General features: G+C 37.2%; 1 protein-coding gene across 2 annotated transcripts in view; it reads left to right on the top strand.

Annotated features, from left to right (window-relative positions):
• LOC105052941 (endoribonuclease Dicer homolog 4) overlaps positions 1-15,167 on the top strand; it is a 74,326-nt gene extending 59,159 nt beyond the window's left edge. For both annotated transcript variants that reach the window (XM_010933926.4, XM_019853404.3), the window contains exons 20-25: positions 1,856-2,320; positions 2,465-2,737; positions 7,963-8,292; positions 10,239-10,596; positions 10,716-10,830; positions 14,688-15,167. In XM_010933926.4, the coding sequence (XP_010932228.2) occupies positions 1,856-2,320; positions 2,465-2,737; positions 7,963-8,292; positions 10,239-10,596; positions 10,716-10,830; positions 14,688-14,844 (1,698 nt within the window). In that variant the 3' untranslated portion in view covers positions 14,845-15,167. The remainder of the gene's footprint in view (positions 1-1,855; positions 2,321-2,464; positions 2,738-7,962; positions 8,293-10,238; positions 10,597-10,715; positions 10,831-14,687) is intronic.
• Positions 15,168-22,977: the final 7,810 nt, after the last annotated feature.

The raw sequence follows: 22,977 nt of genomic DNA, 5'->3' as shown, positions 1-22,977 counted from the left end.
ATTGACTAGTTTCCTTAATCCATGTTAATTATATGTTGTCTCCAACCGAAACTTAAAGAGAGCTTGCAGCTATCATATGCATTAAGAAGACAGATAAGAAATCAGTGTGATATAGATTATCTAATGGAAGAAAAAAAAAATAATAGAACCAAATGGAATGAACCTTTTCCCTGTATGCTTGACTAGACAAACCCAGCTAAGTGTTATTAAAGTCAGAACTGGATAAAAGATGTGCCATCTTATTCTAGAAAATTTATGAATATTTTTTACTTTTTACTTTAAAATGCTTTACCTGCCATTCTTATGTTCATACCAAGAGACTTGGTATTTGATTATGAATTCTTGGCCTTAAGAGGATTTTTTTTTTTTTGGGGGGGGGGGGGGGTGTGGTGGGGAAGCAAAAAGATGAATAGAAATATTTATTCTGTAAGTTAATATTGTTTTTGTTTAGCTAAAATTTTTTATTCTTGGTAATGTTGTTTGACTGTAGTACTCATTCCTGGAATAAGACAGTTTATGGCATGCTTACCCTTGACATTTGCACTCATTCACTTGAGCTTTTTTTTTTTTTTCCTGATATATATTGTGTCAGATAATTATGTCTTTAATGAAGAACAATAATAATACATAATAGAGCATGATTTTTAAAATCAGCATCATATATCTTATAAATCATACATGATCTAGCTAGGGGTAACTCCCAGGTTATTTTTTTCCTTTGCTTGATCTCATTTGATGTGCATGTATAATAGAGAATTTACAACTATAAAAAAGTATCATAAAATATTAAAGAATCATTTCTTAATGCAAAAATGTTATTTAGCATATCTTGACTACTGAGTCATTTCTTAATGTCATTGGAGAATTAACCATGTCAGACATTTCTGAATATCTAAATGTACTTCTGAGTCACCTTATTAAAATAATTCATATATTCTAGACATGGTTATAAATACCGGTATTGAACCCCCTATTGGAATAGTACAGTGCCAATATTGATGGTATGTATTGAAACCAACAGCTTCAAACAAAAAAAAAAAAAAAAGAAAAGAAAAGAAAATGGTTGGCATGCACCAGTACAGTTGGTATAGCACCATCTGTATGTACCAATATGAACCAGTATCGACAAGTATGGCTGGTACATATGGAACCCACTTTTTGGCATCTTGGCAACCATGCTGGTGCTTGTTTCACATCAGAATGGTATGGTGCTGGTTGTACAGTTGTATGGCACTATTCTGGTGGTTTTTGAAACCATTATGGTGGATCTAGGCCTTAACCTATTGCGAAAGACACCCAAGAGAACATTATTTTATCAATATCAGATTACAAGTTGTGTGTGTATGTTTGTGTTTTTACCGCTTTTGTATTATAACTTGGAAATCGATTTCCTTAAGTGAATTGAGGATTGATGATTATTGTTATGCTTTTGATTCCGTGAAAGCCATTGTTATGCCACACTTAGTAGTGAAAGCCCAGTAGGCTTCTTTATGCTCTACTTTTTTTGTCCTGAACTCGCACCATGTATTTTAGGATATTAACGATGTTTTTGTTACCGATCAGGTAATTTTATGTCATTATTTTTAATTCTTATGCATATAGTCACCAATATTTATGGGGTATTTCTTGCTGTTAGTTTTACATGCGTTTTACCTTTCTTTAAAACATGCTATAGACATTCTTTCTTGTACAGTGTGTAGTTTTAGATTATTGCAGATCTTAGATCCAGGTGTTATGGCATCTATCATTCTGAACAAGCAACCTTGAGATTTATAAGGATGCATCGCTACATCAAGATTTGCCAAAAGTTGGATTTCTATCATATCTTGAATTTTGTCTTTTTTCTATTTTTTAGGTGTACATACGTGATGAATGGTTTGACCCAGCTCAGTTCTTTGCACTAGGCCGTCCATGTACAGTTGTTTGTAATGTGGAGACAGAATCAACAATACATCAACGGGGAAATAATACTACAACATATGGAGCAGAAGCCATGAATGTGAAATGTACTAAATCCCATCATTGGCTGCACAAGAAAACTATTGCAGATGTTGTGGAAGCTCTTATTGGAGCATTTCTTGTGGAGAGTGGATTTAAAGCTGCAATTGCATTTCTTCGGTGGATCGGGATTCAAGTTGATTTTGAAGTTTCAGATGTTTATAGAGCTTGTGAATTAAGCAAGAGCAATATGTCGCTCATTGATGGTACAAATGTTGCTGAGCTCGAGCAGTTGTTATGTCGTACATTTCGGTACAAGGGTCTTCTTATGCAAGCACTTGTACACCCTTCTTATAATAAGCACTCAGGAGGATGCTACCAGGTTAGTATTTCTAGTGAGAAGCATATTCAATGATGTCATATGAAAATTAATGTGATTTGTTTGGGTGATTTATTTTATGAGGGCTGCAAAGATTGTAACCTCACACTGACAGTTCTTGTTGTACCTTTCTGCTTTCTTATCCAGAAGCTGGAGTTTCTTGGAGATGCTGTCTTGGAGTACTTGATAACATCCTATCTCTATTCTGCTTACCCAGATCTGAAGCCAGGTCAAATAACTGACTTAAGATCGATAACTGTCAATAATAACTCCTTCGCACATGTAGCGGTGTGGCGATCTTTGCATAAATATCTTATAAAAGATTCAAACAGTCTCACGGAGGCAGTAAACAAATTTGAGACTTTTATTCGGTTACCTGAGTCGGAAAGAGACTTGCTTGAGGAACCAGCATGTCCAAAGGTTTTTCCCTTGTTCTTGGAGATTATATGTTCATTTGTAATCAGGCTGAGTGTTTTGCTTTTATTGCTGTTTATGTAGTATCAGTATCTTATAAGCATCATTTCTCCAAAAAAAAAATAAAGAACTTACAAACCTGAATGATTTTTAACCACTATCCATTATATGGAAGCAACGGTAGCAACCTGTATGTAGTATAATTAGACATGCCAAAAAAAGTTTCCTCCTGTCTTTTTCATATTCCCCCCCCCCTCCCCCCCCTTTTTTTTCCAATTTTCTTCTCTGTTAATTCAGCATTTAGGCCATCTGATTCTCCAATCAGAAGTAACTAAGTCAGATCAAAATGCATGTATGTAGTCATCCCAGCTATAGGGACGAACTAGAGGAACATGTTATCTCAAATGCTATCCAATTTGCTCTATGTTATGCATAGGATCTTATAAGGATTCTTTAGAAATGTGAGGGCCTTAAAATGATTGCAAGGGAACTTACATGAACTTGTTCTTGAAACTGATTCAAATCCATTGCAAAAAATCTGGAAGATGCATTGGGAGAAAGATAGAAGAAATAGTTTGAAATGTTTTTAGCTTCAATATCTGCATTTTGTATAAATTCTGTGATTTCCAGCTATTTGTATAAATAATGGAGATAATAGAATAATTATAACAAAAAAGAAACTTGAATTCCTGGCATGACCTATTTATTTTAAACATTTTGGATTTGTGTCAGCTGAACCAAATCAGATTCAACTGATACAAGAATTTGGTGGAAGTGCTGTGATATGTAACTGGATTTCTGGTGTCGGGTTCCAAGAGATATTATGGATGAATATGTTTTGTTAAACTGGATTTCTGTTAAGCATGCATCAAGTGATGGTCTTGCTTTCTTTTCATTGAATGCTCAAATTCTGAAGTCTGCAGTAAAATGAAATCCAAAATGGTTATATCTTCTAAATTTCAAAAAGTATGTGGTGAACAAATAAATTGTAAGAAATAAAGAAGTTTATTCTTATGATTAGTTCTCCTTTTCTGAGGAAAAGATTTTGAAAATTGGGAAGGTTTAAATAAAAAGTTTGATTCATATGATTGTTGCACAAATTGTTTAATCTATTAAAGATCATTAATTCCCATGATAAATATTTTGAAGTTTCTTTCTTTTTTGGATTTTCTTTTTGTAAAGAAAGATTGGAATCTTATTAGGTGGAAGATAAGTGCTAATGACATGGACTTCTAGTAATTTTCTATACAAATGATGGTTTCTTTTTTTTTTTTTTTTTTGATATAAAAGACTAAATGTTTGAAAAGGTTGCTGTGGTATGCGGGTGGTCAAGGGACCACATGGCACATGTTGTGCAAGCTGCATATGCAGCTGCATGTGATTAGTATTTTTAAATATTTAAACAAATAAAACATATTAAGTGTAATAGTAGAGGGTGGTTCTTGAAGCAATGGTAAGGTTGCTCCATCTTGATCTGGATGTCATGGGTTTGAAACACGGAAACTACCTCGCCACATGCTGGGAGGCTGCATCCATTCGACCCTCCTTGAATTCTGCAGTGGGGGAGCCTCATACACCAGGATGCCCTTTTTATATTAAGCATAATAATAGCAATATTTTTATAAATAAGAGTAGTATTACTCATAATAATGATTGACAATTAGTTTATCTTACATAATTTTTAATAGCAATAACCATAGCATAATTGACATATTGACATTTTATTATATTCCACCTTGCTTGAAACTGATGTGTAACCCAACTGTTTAACATGGGCCTGCATAAGAGTGGTTCACATATGAGGTCACACAATGATAAGGGGCTACATATGGCATAACACAAAGATAAGCAGCCCAAAGTTGCCATCCATCTTTTTGGCTCCTATGCAATGTGACTGTCTATAGTTGCTGGATACGATCAAGAGACAGCCTGAGCATATACAGCCTCATTTGCAGCCTCGTATTTTGAAATACTGAAAAGGCTTGAGCAATACCATCCTTAGCATGATTACTAACCCCCATCCACACCCCTCTGGTGATGATTATCAAGCCTGATAGGCCACTCACTACATATCAACACGTGGTTCTGACTTCTGTTATTGAGGTATCATATTGCCAAAAAAAAAAAAAAAGAAAGAAACCATTAACTGTTACATTGATAATTGATATGGAATGCTACCAAAAAAATAATACTTTATATCTTCATGAGTTGTGATTCCTTAAGACTCTTGTTGATTATTATTAATATTCATATCTTTGCTATATGCTTGCTTGAGTTGATAAGTTCATTAACAGACATAACACTAAGACACTTCAAACCATTATATCATGGAACATTTCATAAAAGTACAAAACTATCTAGTGCTTCTTTCAGATGCATATTTTTCTAAAGAGCTATAATTATTTTTAATTTTGTTTTTCTATTTATTTGAGAAACTAATTACTACTTTTTTTTACTGAAACCACTAAAACTATGGTAAGAAACACCCAAACATTTATTTCATTTTGAATTGAAGCTAAGATCAAAACCTGAGTTAAACCTTCTTTTGAATATGATCAGCGAGTGAGATTGCATATCAATCCTATATAAAGAGGAAAATGATAGATCCTTAAAAATTTGTCCCTCCAATCTGTTTTTACATATTATATTAAAAAAAAACATTTGATAGGTATGTCGAGATACAAATGCTAAAGAGACTAATGAGGGGAATACAAGACACCTGAAATGCTTATATGTTGAAAGCCATCAAGTGGGAGATCTCAAGATGAACTAGTTAACAATCTATTTATTTTAGAATGATAATTTTAAAAGTTGTAAAACCACAATATTTTACTATTCTTATGCTAAGATCTTGTTGAAAGCCGTCAAAAAGGTCTACAATAGCTGGTTGTCAATCTAGACATTTTAGAGATGGTAAAATTTGAAAGTTACAGAAATGTAGTATGCTATGAGCATTACTAAGATTAAAGTTATCGAAACACCTTGATATGGCCTCGAGCGAAGACTAGCTAAATGTTATTTTTAGGAGTATGTATTCATTCTCCCCCTCTTGCTCTCTGTCTCTAAGGAGAAAAAAGATAAAGGTAAATCAACTAAAAATGGGATTGTGTTTGCACACAAATAAAAAATAAAAAAAAAAAAAAAAAACATAAACATCACATCCACACTCTTGAATCAGCATGTCCATCAGCAGTGCATGGTTCTAGTGTTGAAAAATTGTTGGACTTAGCCCCCATTATATATATACATAGACGCATGCACACACGCACACGCACACAGGGCTACACTTAAGTGGATCTCTACTCAAATTTGGACAGGTTTAGATAAACGATAGGGATCCCACATCAATGATTTGAGCTGTTGGATTTAAGCTACTATTTCTAAACTGCTTATGCATAAAAATCATGGGATTTGGAGACCTCTAGCATTTGCATCAAGTGATGAAAAAAGTGAATAATGTAAAACAATGCATATTTTTGTGGACCGCTTGATGCATAGTCTAGGGGGTCTCCAAATCATATGATTTTTGATGTGTACGCAGGTTAGAGATAGTAGATCACATCTTACGGCTCGGATCATTGATGTGGGACACCCATCATCCGATCTAAACTTGATCGGATCTAAATGGAGGTCCACTCATGTGTAGCCAAGTCTCTCTCTCTCTCTCTCTAAAAAGCCAGTCTCAAGGCAATTTTCTTAGTCTAGTTGTTGATTGAAAAAAAGAAAAACAAAGAGAGAAAAACTGAAAGTTTATGTGTGACCTACTAATACCAGGACTTCTAATCTAACACAAACTGAAAGATCAATTCCATCGCATTTATAAGTCAGGTGACTTATGAAAAATCACATGAGAACTTAGAAGTCATGTCAATTTAATAAGCTACATTAGCGAAGTTCATAATTGATCCATCCTAATGAATCATGAAAATCAATGTGAAAGTAACATATGAATTAGAAATAAAAATCAAGTGTACCATTAGACCTTTATCGTTCAGCTGGATTCCTCTTTGAGTTCCTTCCTTGTAGCTGTACATCTCTAAGACCTTAAAAGAGGCCCTTGTTCTATTTCTATCATCGTTCTATAGTTGGATCTTTTTCTCTTGAGCACAGGCTTTTTCTAAGTCACCAAGTAGAAGATTCTTGTTCTGATCATGGTCACCAACACTGGGACCTCGTCCAGCTGTACCCCATTGAATGATTCTTGTCCTAGTTTGGCACTGCAGAACAATCTTTATTCAACTAAGTCCATTTGGCAAAATTAGAGATAATAGATAATGTGCACATCTTTGCATTTTGTGTGGATAGGCCAGGTTCAGTGGCAACCCGTGTTACCTGGATCATTCAATTTATCCTAAATTCCTGAGATCCAACGCTCAGAAACAGACATTGGTATGACACTTGGACATGGTTCTATAAGAAGAAATCTTTAGATATTAAAAGGATCCAACACTTGGGCACATTCCTGCACCTGACACCTGAATCTGAGTCAATGTAATGTAGGTGGAAACAATCATATCTACCCACCAAGTTTCCACACCTTCTGAAAGTACCTGATATCAGCATGCATGTTGCATGTTCTTCCAAAGAAGGATCTTAAGGAATCAACATTTCTTTTTTCTTGTTGTTTGGGAAGAAGGAATCTACCGCAAATTTATTATTTGTTGGCATTTATGTGCCCAAACTGAATTTCATGAGCAAAGCTGAGCAATGATAGCATGTTTAAGATAATATGCAGAACACTCATGGTATTCTTTTCCTGCAGATATATTTTTTTTCTTCACACACTTTTATAGTTCTGCCCTTGCCATTTTGATATTCATGAGGTCCAATCTTTATTATGCATCATAAGAAGTATCGAATTAATTTTAGAACTTGTTAAATGCTAGCCATTTTTCTATCATGTGGCACTTTGTTTTTAGGTGACACATTTACTCTGCATTCATCAGTCCTTATTTTGTCCTGTTATTTCTGATAGAATTTGGCTTCTTTAATCCTAGATATATGGATATATTATGTTGATAAACTAATATTGAGTGAGTATGTATTTAAGCTTAAGTAATGGTTTGCATCAGACTGTTCAGGCATGCATCCACTGGAGCAGTTGTTTCTCAAACTTGTCACTTTTCTATAGTATGCTTTTTTCCCTGTTTTGCTTTAGAATCTTCTAAAACTATTTCATGCTTTCTACGTGGACTAATGGATTATTTCTGCTTTGGACCATAACAACACAGGTACTTGGTGATATCATCGAATCTTGTGTAGGTGCTGTACTTTTGGATACAGGATTCAATTTAAAGCTTGTTTGGAGGTTAATGATCACACTCTTGAAGCCGGTCTTGAGTTTTTCTAGCTTACAGCTTAACCCTGTTAGAGAACTCCGAGAACTTTGTCAATGCTATGATTTTGAGTTGGGACTTCCAGATCCAACAAAAATAAAAGAAGGCTATTTTGTCAAAGTAGAAGTGGATGCAAAAGGTAACCCCTTGAGTTGCACTGCAACCAACAAAAACTCGAAAGCTGCCAGAAGAATGGCTGCACAAGAAGCACTTTCTAAACTGAAGGTGAGCCTATTAGAGCTGTCCAGCCTTCTGGTTTGGTTAATTTTATATAAAACTGATATCCCTATACATCCTTGTCATAATAATCTTGACTATGTGAAACTGCTACATGTTTAAACTCTTAGGACTGTTGAAACTGCTATAATCTATCAATTTTGTTTTAGTTGTCAGTCTTCCACATTACACTTCAACAAGTCATCATCTAACAACTTTAAGTAATGGTATTGTTCTCTAAATTCTGTAAACGTTTCCATTTGCTCTTATGATCAAACCTGAGCATATATAATTGAGCAATATTTATTCTTTGTAGCATACCTACTTGTGACATCCAGATGTGACAGTGACCGGATGTTGCTTTTAAACTCTCATATTAAGGCAAAACATTTGAATTTGATGCCTACATTCTTAGAGAGAAAGGACACAATTGTATGGGATATTCATGCAAGTCTGAGGAGATGCAATTTGAAGCAGCAAGACTTGATAATCCCACACTCATCTTGCATAGAGGGTACTGCAGGGACAAAAATCACTTGTTTTGCTGATATATCTCAATGTGGATTCAAGAAGTGCTGAGATTCATATATGACTCTTTAATTGCATATTCAAGCAGAAATCCTATCACATGACTGGCGAATCTCCTGATTGTATAATTGTCTTTATAACTGATTGTGCTTATGACTCTGAAATTGTTTCAATATTTTTATAGAATTAGGGGATCTCGAGTTGTGATCTTTAGTTCAGGGCGGAATTGGAGAGATCCAATCTCTTGATCATGTCCGCCTGTGTTTTGTGCAATGGCTGTGACTAGAGGCTTCATCAGTGTCATCCAGCCCTTCTCTCTCTCTCTCCCTCCTCTGTAAAGAATAGTTCCTAAGGTGGAAGCCATTATCATGGTCAAAGCCTCCTTATTAGTTGAAAATATACTTCTATTGTGAATCACTGAAAAGGACACCATATATTCAACTGGCTACAGTGATCCTTCATCAGATCTTAGCTCCTCTTCAAGTGCACTTAATGCATCCACATCGATCTGCTTGCTTCCAATGATAAGCAAAGTCAAACCCAGAAGAAAAATCTTACGAGCACCATTTAAGTTAAACATTTAATGTGTTTACTGATTTGAGTGCAAATCATCAAAGCAAATGCATAGCCAATGTTGCAGCAATCAAATTATAGCGAGTCATAAGACAAATAGATGAATGGGGATGCCATATGTGAAGCCTGACAAGGAAGACAACAACTCATGAAACAAAAGAGCAACTCACCAATACCATCCTATAGGTGAATTGCAACCCAACCTACTCCCTCTACAACCTATGCAAGTTTTCTTGCCCTATTCCAAATTCACTTTTGTAGCTGTTGACTAGCAACCTGCAAAGCTTGCAAGGTCTCTGATTGGTTTTGCAATAAACAGGATAACAGTATATTCTTATAATAGGTTATAGACTGTCATCTCAGATATTCGCACCCATGGCATTAGCCTCCATGTTGCTTTCAAAAAAAGTTGTACAAAAATCTATGTGACTGTCATCACCCTTTATCCCATTTTGGAATCCTTATGTTTGTTCCCTTTTTTCAACCATTGATCTTGAAACCTATGTTACCCTTTAACTTGAATCAGTTTTTGCACCAAAGGATGCTGGCTTGACATTTTTTATTTGCTTCCAGCTGGGTTGTCACTGTAATATGTAATTGTCATCAAGAATTCTCAATAATCTTTTCCGAATTTAGTTTCTTTTCTGAATAAATTAAATATGACCTGTGGCATGATATGGACTTTAAATCATTATAACAGCATGCCTCTCAAGTTTTACGGAGGCCTGATCCCAAGGTATTATTTAAATGCCAAAAGAAAACTTCTGAAAGCTGCAATATCAGAATTATGTTCACTGATTGTATATCCTTCATTTTGGGGATGGCTTGCTGAAACAATTGATGTGACTGTGCAGGCGCTTGGTTACAAACACAAAAGGAAGTCACTGGAGGAAATTGTCCGGTCAACTCGGAAGAAGAATGCAGAACTTATAGGCTTTAATGAAGAGCCCATAGTAATAGAGAATGCTGATTCCATTTCATTGGGGAAATTGCAAATTCAGGAGTTAGAAGAGACTCCACCTATGTTTGATCTCCCAGAGGCAAGAGAGTCTCCTTCATCTTCCATCAACAAGTTTTCCATTCCATCAAATGCAGAAGGAAGACCTAAGGCTGCAAACAGTGAAGCTCACAGAAACAAAGATCAACATGAACCAGTAATAGTGCTTCATGATTGGACCGATGGAGCAACTGAGAATCAGAGGGAGATCAATGGTACATTGGATTGTAGTAGTGTTGGAATTTTTCCTTTTTTTCCCACTGGAACAAGCTGAATACGTGCATAGCATTCATGTAAGAAACTATCTTTAATAATGTTAAATTTTATCCTATAGGTGCTTTGGGTCGCAAAATGGCAAAGTCATGGCTGTTTGAGATCTGTGCTGCCAACTATTGGAGTCCTCCTTCATTTGAGTGCTGCAAAGATGAAGGACCAAGCCACCTAAGGATGTAAGCTCTTTAGTACTTCTTGCAGTCATCTCCTAGTAAAGCTGCTCTTCTCTTTTCTATATAATATATGATAGCATTCAGAATGGATAGACTATTTTTTTTTTTTTTTAAAAAAAAGCTGCTCATTTGTATTTATTATTCTGCACATTCTGGAGTCCAATCCTGCTGCAGAAGAGAGAATTCTTTATTATGCTGATAAGATCTGCCGTCTTACTGCCTACCATCACTGGCCCAATGCCCTAGACATGAAACATGACAATAGATTATTTCCAGTAATTAGCTGATCCATTCCCTTTTTTCAGTTCCATTACTAATTGTCCTGAGAAAGCAAGTGTTGGAATTGAATGTATTTATTACAGTATGTCATTATTTTGAGAAAAAATAATTGCCATACGGTTATTATACCTAATTAGAAATACACTATTCTAGATGAGCATTTGCACTTCTTAGATTCAACTCATATACACATTTAACAAGACTAGAATATGCCATGTCTTCTGTGCATGAATGGAGACTGATGACACCAGGACAGAGCACTTTTTAGATTCAACTCATATACACCACCAGAGAGTTTAAATGCTTTGAACGGCAGAAAAACAGGGCAAACCATTTTACAAGACTTGAACCATTGGAATCAAGGTTTGTGGACAGTACCTGGGCTCATGACTGCCGGCGACCAGTTCACTATGGTGTGGTTCTGTACTGACCATACCAGGACATATTGAAATAGTGAGAGGGAGGAGGAAAGAGAGAAGGAGAGGGAGGACCTGGGGTTCAAGAGGGCTTGGGGTTTTATTACAGGGTTCAAACCATCGTGACCATTTGAACCATCCCGACTCTTGACTAGTTTGGTCTGGTAGAGCCTGAACTGCCTGGTTCTGGACAGTTCAGCTAATCTTTGTTGGAATGATTTCAGACGAGGTCTAGATCTATAAGGCTATTCAGATGTTAGGATGGAGATAAAGATGCAGCAAAACTTCCTTAAAATGGTATGTATCTAACTCAGTGTTAATATTATAGAGTTGTATATGGAGCTTGAGTAGAAGAGGAACACGGATGAGGAACTAACATGAGCCCACGTGGCAAAGTTGTACATAAGTTGTGAGCCTGAGAAATCTGAGCAAAAGAGGTGCACCTAGGTAATGCTTACTGTATTTTGGGAAATTGAAAAAGTGTAGAACCAATCAGTTCCTCCGGAGCAAAAAGGGGCACACTTAGGGGAGTTTCCTTTTAGTAATAGAACAGATTTAAAATGATGCATCAGAGGACAGCATGATTGTATGCACTATATTCGAGGCAATTATATGTGCATCCATGCTATTTATGTATGTATATGTGTGTGTATATATACATGCGTGCTTGTGTATGGATGCATACACACATGCACACTATAGAATAAATTTAGGGAAGGTGGAAGGCTGTAATTTGTTATTGTTGCGGATAAGATAGAGGTTTCAATTTGTATCTTTTGTGCAAAAGAATGATTTGTCTTTTTTTCACGATGCACCCATTGGATTGCACAATAGTGCTACGAGATCTGTGCGGGAAGATGAAAGAGTTCGGAATGCTTTGAGATCTGTGTGAGGCATGATCCAATGGTTGATATCAGTAAAAAAGATCGATCATTCTTTTGCATGGAAGATACAACCTGAACCCGAAGATAGAAATGGGCACTTATGGGCCTTAGACTTTGGTTGATTTCCTAGTCTTTTTTTTTTCGTTTTCTTTTTAATGGCTAAAACAGCCACAGTTACATTTACATGCTTACCGTATAGGCACCAGATACATCAGTGTTTAATATGCTCTAATGCTCCTGAGGAACATTATCACCCAAAATTACAGTTGTTGAAGCCTTTGAGCCAGGTTACAATCCAGTCAGCGGTTTCATTTGCCTCCTGAAGAGTATGGCAAAGCTCAGTATCTTCAAAGCCCTCAAGCAAGCATTGGCAATCAGCTACGACCATTCAAATAAGGGAAGGGGCACACCCAGTTTTGAGACGGCCAAGAGGGTGAGATAATCACCTTTCAGGATAACCCAAGGGAACTATTGCCAGCAAGCAATGGCTAGGGCCTCACCAAGCACCCAAGTCTCAGCGGGAATTGAGAGCTTAAAGTCACCTTCCAAGTTCATTGTGGATGAGAATTGATGGTCTTGCATATGGTGAATCTAGACCAAAAGAGATGTTAGTGTTAATTCTAACATGAAAGGGTGAAGGTGGTTTCTACCTAACCCACTCAGGTTAGGCAGGGCAACTACAATTGGTTGATGCTTCTTATAGTAAGAAAGGGCCATGTGCCAAGTCTTAAGTGGCCATGCTATGTGTTGGCTCCCTATAGTTTTCAAAACAAAAATTTGATTCCTTGATTCCCAAATGAGCTACTGTGTACCGGCTATAAGGCTTGTACACCAAGTTGGATCTTGGAAGGCCACCCAAAATTGAGAACTGTGCCATCCTCCATTCTGAAGCAGGGTCTGACCCCCAGCTTTCTAGCCTGCCATTTGGCAAATGTTCTTCCATATAGCCTTGGATGACTGGCAGTCGGAAAAAGGATGTGTAATATCTCAGGCAACCCCACACCTGCTACATGGGTCATCAAGTAAGAAAACATTAGCTTCCCCCAAACATCTGTCAGCAGTCTTCCCAAATTAATATCCAACGAAAGTTCTTTACTTCAGGGGCAACTGGTAACTTCCGTGGCCTACTCCACCCCTGCTACTAATCACCATTGCAATTTTATTGTTCACCAGAAGAAACAAAGCTGTAGATGGAGTTGGCTAGCCCTTTACCGTGCACAGTAAGAGCCCACCGCCATCCATCCTGAACATTGGTATAGGAGATGGGAATGCTTGAAAACCTTCTTAATAGTTTGAGCATTAAAAACTCCCCAAATCAATGACATTCCAATCATTCTGAGTTATGAGCTCAGATGCAAATATTTTGTGCATATCAGGGTTTATAAAGGTAGGCTTGTACCTGATCAGTGTCAAATAGCCATGAATGATTGATCCTAGATCAAGGTATTCTGTCCATTTCCTGCACACATAGCTAGACCAGTCCTTATTTTTTGAATACAGCCTTAGGCAGCTTACAAGTCGGATTTCACTGCAGCAATCTTCAGAAGGCTTACCACAAAATGTGTTCACCCAAGACAGGTGGCATTGTTGCCAGACTTACCTTTGAAATGCTAGCTTGCCCTTGTTGCTAGAAATTGGCACTCTACCATTTCCTCATCAGATCCACAGCTATCTTGGGGCCCAGCCTAGCTGTCGCAATAACTCCCCCTCAAAAGCACCGTTTTTCCCCAAGGAACATTTATTTGGACCCTGTCGATTGCATTATGATTCCATTGAGGGTAATATTAATTATGTCCTTTCAATTAGAAAGTCAGGCTATAAATGATAACTTGCAAAAGAAAAGGCCGATCACAAAAGCTTCTGTCCTTGTACTAGTGTGTTAATGTCTCTCTGTGTGCACATGCGTGAATTTAGGATCAATTAGGAAGGTATTCTCTAGAGCCTCCTCTGTCAAATTTAGCATCGGGCATCTACTGTTGATGTTGGGTTTCCTCTATTTTCTCTACCATCAACCTTGACTTGATTCAATTTTTGGCAATGTGCTAGAAGATATATCTGACTGCCTCTGCAATCAATCAATGTGTGTGTGTGTGTGTGAATTTAGGATCCATTAGAAAGATATTCTCTAGAGCCACTGATGTCAAATTTAGCGTGGGGCATCTATTGTTGGTGTTGGGTTTCTGTCATTTTTCTACCTAATTAGGTTTTTGACAGCAGTGCTAGGGAACATATATCCAACTGCTTCTACAAATCAATCAGCCACTGATCTGAATATGTGCAGGTTCACTTACAAGGTTACTGTTGAAGTTGAAGGAATTACCCCAATACGCCTGGAGTGTTTCGGTGAAGCAAAGCCGCAAAAGAGAGCTGCTGAAGATCATGCTGCGGAAGGGGCATTGTGGTGTCTTATGCAACTTGGATATGTAAATAAGCCCTAAGTCTTGTCATTTTGGTCAATATTTACCATCATTTATACAATCATTTTGTTCTTCCCCGGTTCTTGGAGTAAATATTACCAGACCAACACAGCCTAACCAACCATGAATATGCAGCTTTTCAGCTCCAGTTTCCATATCATTGTTGTACATAATGTTGACCATAGATGAGATGAAGCTCTTTTTTGGTGCCCCATGTATATAAGAATACAGAAGGGTTTGCCGGAATTTAAAACAAGTTATCAAGAGCTACATGTACAGAAAAAGATCCTGTAAAGTATCCATCTGCAGTACAGTAAAACTGTAATTTTCAAGCTTGCGCTTTAGATGCTTGTTATGCGAGTGCAAATGTTTGAGCTCGGTTAAATGACATGGGAATGCAAGTCATTAAAACGCATGTACCATATTTATGTGAAACAGTTGCAGGCTGGCCACCAACACTTCCGATGCTGCTGGATGGTTCTTTTCTAGTTCTACCACAAACGAGAATACCTGTTTCTCAAAGCTTACCACAGTTAAAGTTGAAAAGAAACAGGGCGAGCATCATCAAGTAGAATGGAGCAGCCATGCTATCAACCGTCTGATGGAATAGATGTCGTCCAAGGAGAAACCAGCTAATCTCAAGAATTTGAGACTAAAATTTTCGATCAACTCAAAAACTTGCCAACTGAATGTCTTAAAAGTTTGTGTGGATTTGCTAGGAATATGGAATCGTCACCCAAGCTCTCACGTATTCATAGCAAACCTATACTTTTCTAGTTGTGGAGCAGTCAATATTCAACCTGTGTCAGCCTGCGGTCCCACACAAAAGAAATCAAGGCTTGCGAGATACTTTAGCCAGAAAATTATTTGTTCAAGCTAACAGTTGGTCGATGCACATCTACCTCCACTTTGTGAGTTAATTATTTAGATGGTCGTCTATTCTTTGGATTTCAGTTGTATCTTGTGATTGCCGTACTATTATAAATTAAGAAATAAAATATCAAAATAAATAATTTATAAAGTAAGAATATTTTATAATAATAATTTTTGACCGTAGATAATTGAAATATCGTATTATGCTATATTATGCTAAGCTATACTATTCTATGTTATATTATGTTATGTTATACCTATGTTGTGCCATGCTATGCTATGCATACTATGTTATATTATACAATCTTATGCTATTTTATACTCAATTGTGCTATTTGATACTATATTATTGTATGTTATATTACTATACTATATTATTCTAAACTATATTATATTGTATTATACTATTGTCATGTCTTCGATTCAAGATCGTGAATCAAGAATTATGATAATTACTGCATACTCATGAAGAATTTTCTCTACGAGTATGTAAGGTAGATATTATAACACAAATAGCAGAATAAATTTAATTATTAAATTTATATTTTAATAATTAAAATCTAATTTTAATTTTTCACAAAGTCCAATGATATTCAAAATATTTTATATCTACTTCACCAAAATTTTCAATCTAACATGTAGACATCAAATTCTGTTACTAATCATTCTCCCATAATAAATTTTTATGTCAAACTAGTTTTCTTAATATATCAAAATAGTAAAATATAAAGTAATGAGTTAGATAGTCCAATAAGTAATGAATATTTTAATTAGATAAATTTAATAATAATAATATATTAAAAATAAAAATATAAGATACATCAATTCAACATATACAGTGCTTTCCAATCAACAAATATGCAGATCCAATTTTTTTAAAATTTAAATTTTATTCATAAATCAAATTCTTTTAAAACGTTACATTCATCTTGATAGTCATAAACTAAATTAAAGTGCTACTTTGTAACCTTCAATGGCTGGATATTAAAGTATCAATGTCCAACCTCAACTAACAACGTATCAAATTATCGGTATCTAATAGCCTCACTAATGAGGTATCGAACTACCAATGCATAATTTTCATTAGTAGGATATCGAAGTATCAGTGTTTAACCATCCACTAGTAAGATATCAAAGTATCAGATATAACTTTCATTGATAAGATTTCGATGCATAGTCAGCTTGTGAGTCAAAATCCATCTTAAATCAAAATATTTTTTTTAAAAATATATTTCATATTTCATGTCTAATAATTCATCAAACCATGCGACATCAAAATCAAGCAGGTATAATTTACATCAAATTCAATTCATTCGATAATTTAAAATATCATGTATTAAATTCATAAATCATAAATAGTTCAATATGAAAAATATTTTTTAATTTATCTATAAACCTATAAAAAATAAAGCATTATTTATTTTTGCATAAATGATTAACTGCAAATCTAATCAATCAGGACATATCTTTTTCAGAACTTAATATTCAAAAATTATATTTCTATCAAAATTTAATCATGATTATCTTCAGAATAAACATTATGAGTTTCAACACCATCACAAGGCTAGTCAAGTGAAAGCGTACGAGATCCTGATCGATCTAACCACACTGATGTCATCTAATTATATTTGCACTAGGATATAGATGATTCTAAAAATTATGGGTGATCAAATCTAGAAATACTTGATCTAGTGAGGATGGGTGCTGGCACACTGCTTGGTGATAATAAATCAGGATCCTTCACTAAAGTTGATCAAAATTATTGAGAGCATACTTTTACTGAATCAAACTATCTTAAGAGATGGTGGAGAGAGGAATAATCTGGAGAGAAGCTAAAGAGAGAAAGTGGAAAAAAGAGAGAATGAGAGGAAAGAGATACTCTTTTTTTTTTCTTTTTTTCTTCTCTTTCTCTCTTCTTCCCTTAGAAAATTGGAGATTAGTTTCCTCTTCTTTCCCCAGAACAGAGGGCTTCCTACTAGCCGTGGTTGGGGTGACGGTGGCATTGTTGAGAGGTTTACCACTGGAGGTCGGCAGTGAGAATGATCGAAAAAGGGAGAAAAAATGATGAAAATTCTAAGAAAAATCCGACGCATCACGCTGGGTTCTGGACGATGATGGTTCGAAAGAGGAGAAAGGTCAAGAAAGAAGAATAGAGAGGATTGGAGCCTTTCACCTTGTCTCCAGTGAGTTTTCATGGCCGGCATGGTGAACCCAATGATAGCTTCTAAGAAGGAAAGGAAAGAGATAATGGCGGTCAGTGATCCTTGGTGCTTCGAGGTGCTTCGACAGCCTCAATTGAGTCTGACTCCGATCAGGAGTCATTAAGGAAGAAGACTCCCATCTGAGTCTTCTTCAAGGGCTTTTCTTTCTTGTGTGTTAATTCATGCTATTTTATTTTTGGGTTCGATCCAAGTTGGTGGGCCAATCAAATGGACCAAACCAAATGCTCAAATGGCTGGGATATCACAACTATACTATGCTATATTATATTGTATTATACTCTATGCTATGCTATGCTATGTTATACTATACTATCCAATACTATGTTGTACTACACTATGCTATGTTATCCTATACTATCCAATACTATGCTATACTAAATAATGCTATGTTGTGCTGTTTCATGCTTACTATGCTGTTCTATACAATGTTATGCTATGCAACACTCAACTATGCTATTTGGTACTATACTATGCTATGCTATACTACTATACAATGCTATATTGTACCATCCTGAACTATATTATACTATGCTATGCTATATTGTACTATGCTATACTCTATGCAATCGTATGCTATGTTATACTATAGTATCCAATGCTATGCTATACTATGCCATGCTATGTTGTATTATGCTATGCTATGCTATATTAAACTATACTATGTCGTGTTGTGCTATGCTATGCTATACAATACTCCGCTATGCTATCTAGTACTCCACGCTATGCTATACTATACTATATTACAATATGCTATATTATAGTCTATACCATACTATCTTATATTATATTTTGCTATGCTATACTATAATATCTTATATTATCTTATGCTATTCTATGCTATACTATACTACAAGTATATTATATTGTACCATACTTTATACTATAGTATATAAAATAAAAATATCCAAATTTTGATGGAAATCGAGGGTTCAAGATATTTGCGGCGACCTAAGCCGATGAAGTCCCCCCTGGACAGAAGAAAAAGAAGTACTGCTACTTCCACTACGACCACGGTCACGATATTAAGGAATGCTACCAGCTCAAGGATAAGATCGAGATTTTGATTCGGAGAGGCTACCCTAGCAAGTATGTTTGGAAGCGGCGAAATCAAGCATTTGATGAGGAAAACAATAACAACCGGCCAACTGTCGGTATCATCAGTGCCATCTCCATCCCAACTGGTAGCGTGAGGGGCAGGAGACCAAATTAAGGAAGAAAAGAAGATAGTGTTTGGAGGGCATTGTTTCCTTCCTAATTTTTGCGGGAAGCCAATGGCGCGTTGTCACACTACCGATGGTAACCAGCCATAATTAAATACAATTTTAGTTTATAATAAAAGTTTAACTAACATTTTATTTCATAATACTTTTTAAAGGATAAAATTGCCAGCCGATCCAAAAAGAAGCAAGAACAGAGCCGAGGCTATGTTGAACAACCCTTGGCCCTAACGATAGTGCCTTAAAGGTGACCTTGAAAAGCTCATAAGACTCACGATGACCTAATCGAGGAAACTGGGTCCTCTACTGGACCCCTCATGTGGATGAGGTCTCGAATTTCAAAGGCTTAGGGGCTGAAGGTGGCTTGATATCCGAGAAAGAGTGAAAATCTTTTTGAGGCTTTCTAGAATGTGGAAGTCTTGTCGATGCAAAGACTCAAGGATACCTGAGCCAATGCCTTACCTTGCCAAATAATGTGGTGCTCCTTGTCCATAAGCGGGTCGAAATGGAGACCACGATAATAGAGATGCAGGACTAATCCTCCAAGGACCCCACATAATTCACTATAGCTGACATGACCCAATGAAGCCAATCTGACCTACTGAAGCCAACTACGGCCTATTATAGCCGACATAGCCCACTGAAGCCAGCCACGGCCCATTGTAGCCGGCCTGGTCCACTGTAGCCGACCTACCTCACTGAAGCTGACACGGCCTATATAGCCGATGTGGCCCATTGAAGCCAACATGACCCACTAAAGCCCGCCACAGCCCAGTGAAGCCGACCCATCCCACCATAGCTGACCTGGCCCATTGAAGCTGACACAGCCCATTATAGCCAACTTGGCGCATTGAAGCCAACCCGACCCACTAAAGTCAGCCACGACCCACTGAAGCGGATACTATCTACTATAGTCGACATGGCCCACTAAAATCAGCCATGGCCCACTGTAGCCGACATGGCCCACTGAAGCGAGCCATAGTCCATTGAAGTCAACATAGTTCACTATAGCTGACATGGCCCATTCAAGCCTATTAAAGCCGTATGGCCCACTGAAACCACATGGCCCATTGAAGACTAATGGGAACTAATCCTCCGAGGACCCCATACTACCAGCAGAAGTTGGTGACGATAATAGGAAAAAGGGTTAACTTATCGAAAGACTCCACCTGAAGAAAGAAAAAGAAGCACCGGATGACACATCAAAAAAAACTTCAATAAAAGGAGTACTTTATTGAAAAGGTTTGTGTACATTCTGAAGAAACTTATTACAAGTTAGTTTCAATCGAGTGAGGCTCGTTACAATAAAGAAGCACAAGCTGAGCCCTGACCGACGCCACCCTTGACGAACAGCATAGAACTCCCCATTTTGTGATGAGCACCGACCTTCACAAAAAGATATTGGGATGGCATGGCTGTTTTCTTTATACAAACCATCCGCCTTCTAGATATTCCTTCTAAGAGGGACAGAAAGCTACACTAAGGGAGATGAGAGACAAGTCCTCTAGGAAGGCTTAAGACCTTTCTCTGGAGGATAATGCATTAGAAGCCTTTCAAAATCGCCATGGCCCTATGGCAGAGCGGCAGGATTTTCCAACACCTTCCGTGCCAAAATGGGATCCTACTGAAGCATTTCTTGGAAGCATCCTGCAATTGATCAAAGGAGAAAGGAGATCTCCCAAAAAAGAGAAGAGCACCAACGATCCTTCAACACTAGACAAAGCAGCACCACTACGACATTATGGAAGATGATCGAGGCAATGTCAATCCCAAGTGGCAGAACCTCTACTTATAGAGGAGGTAGGCTCAGGCGCATTCAAATGCCCCATTGATCGTGCGACAAATGTTGCCATCCAAAAGATCTTAGAGACCGCTTCCTGGAAAGCAGGTATCCACGTTAAACGTGAAGCCCCACTGGGTCTCTTTATTATACAGTTTTCTACCATACAACCCTTGAGACGAATCATCTTCTCTAATCCACGGAAAATGATATGACACCAACAACATCAAGCACCTGGTGTGCAAACTAACTCATAATTTTCAAAAGTTTATTCACCACATATTGATGAAGCAAGCACTTCAAATAAGGTCAAAGGAGATCTTGGCTCGAGTGCAGAAATCGATCTTGCTGACCCATCCAAACCATTTGAGCTCTTGATCGAGGTAAAGAGCCAACTAACATAAATATTATAAAGAAGCAAAAGGCTTCATATGAAAGGTAAACACAATAAAAATATACTTTTCATTAATTAAAAAGTTTATTTATAGAATTACACAAAAAAATAAGGCACCAAAAGCAAACAAAGACAGAAGAACTAGTTTTCATCCGAAGAACAAGCACCACTCTCCTTGTCATTGTTCTTGGGATGGAGGCAACTTAGGTCCAGCTTCGGGGCTATCCGACACAGGCACATCTTATAGTCCTCAAAGCCCCAGATGAACACGACCAAAGATACCTTGACGAGATCATCTTAAAAATCTGTCAAGGCTTTGTATTCTTCAATGCATCTGAACCTGACATAAACAGTAACCTCCACTCCAGTCTTGGCGAACCCCCCTCTGCCCTCGGACAAAGAAGGGTTTGCCCTAAGACTTGTTGACCCTCCAGAGGAAGGTGGGGCCTAATTCGATAGAAAGGGACCCTGAAGCGACTCCAATGTAACTAACTCATCTCTAGTCCCCACTAGGGATCGTGGTAGATCAGAAGCAAGAAGCTCCAACTGGATGCTTCTTGCCTTCTTGAATGAGGGCTCTCTACTCAGGGGGCTCATTCTCTTCTTTACAACCAACTTGATGGAAGACAGCGATGGCTTCATGGCTATGAGACAAGAAAAGAAAAATCTTCCTTTGAAGACTACTGCGATAAAAGAGCAATTGACAGTTAGATGGCAGAAAACCCTATCGAACGGGTGGTCTGTTCTACAGATCATCGATGGTGCATATTCCATCATCGAATTGCCATATCTTACCATATAGCAAGCCCCGACAAGTCCAGGGCAATCTCCAGATTTTTCCTCTCGAGAGTGTCATCCTGTGACTCCTCGAGCTCCCTCTCTAATAAAGATATTCATGAAACGACGCATCATAAATCTCCAAAAGTCCTTCCTTCCAAGTGTAATAATACGGACATGTATAAGGGGGAACTGGATTGACGGTTCAACTATCAAACAACTACTTCCTTCGCTTGAAGCCAAAAGGCTACTTCGAACTTGGAGGTGAAGGGCATGTGTTGAGGCAGATACCCGCCAACCGGGATCAATCCTCGATTGAGGCGCATCCAAGATGACATGATAAGGTCGCACGAGGTGCGGACCCAAAACCATCAATTCGATCGGCCGGTGAAGTCTGCATTTGACATCCACGACTAACACCCTCGATTCAGAAGAAGTATGAGAGATTCTTCTCAATGAAAGGTCAGGATGTAGCCTAATGACCTATAGAGCTAAATCTAAAAACTCACAAATTCGACTAATGGCCTAGGAGCTCAACCTCCATACAAAAGAGATATAAGCAAACACAAACAACTCGAGAGAAAGACAAGCCTTAAGGGAAGAAGGAGAACTCTCTCGACCCTTGCTATCTTTTCTTTCTACTATTTTCAAAGCTTTAGTTAACTTAAACATTGAAAGATCCTTTGTCAGGACACCTCCGACGAGTGTGGACTTTCTTTGCATATACTCTTTGGCATCATGAATATTGGACGACATCCAACTCCAGCCACATCAACATCTCTCCGAAGCTTTGACAACAGTAGACAATTAAAATTAATGTCAATATTTTTCTATCATAATTATTTGATAAAAATATCATCTTAATTTGATTACCAAACAAATATTAAAATT

The sequence above is a fragment of the Elaeis guineensis genome, chromosome 10 (assembly GCF_000442705.2).
Source record: "Elaeis guineensis isolate ETL-2024a chromosome 10, EG11, whole genome shotgun sequence".
NCBI lineage: Eukaryota > Viridiplantae > Streptophyta > Magnoliopsida > Arecales > Arecaceae > Elaeis > Elaeis guineensis.
This window is presented reverse-complemented; position numbering and strand designations above follow the sequence as displayed.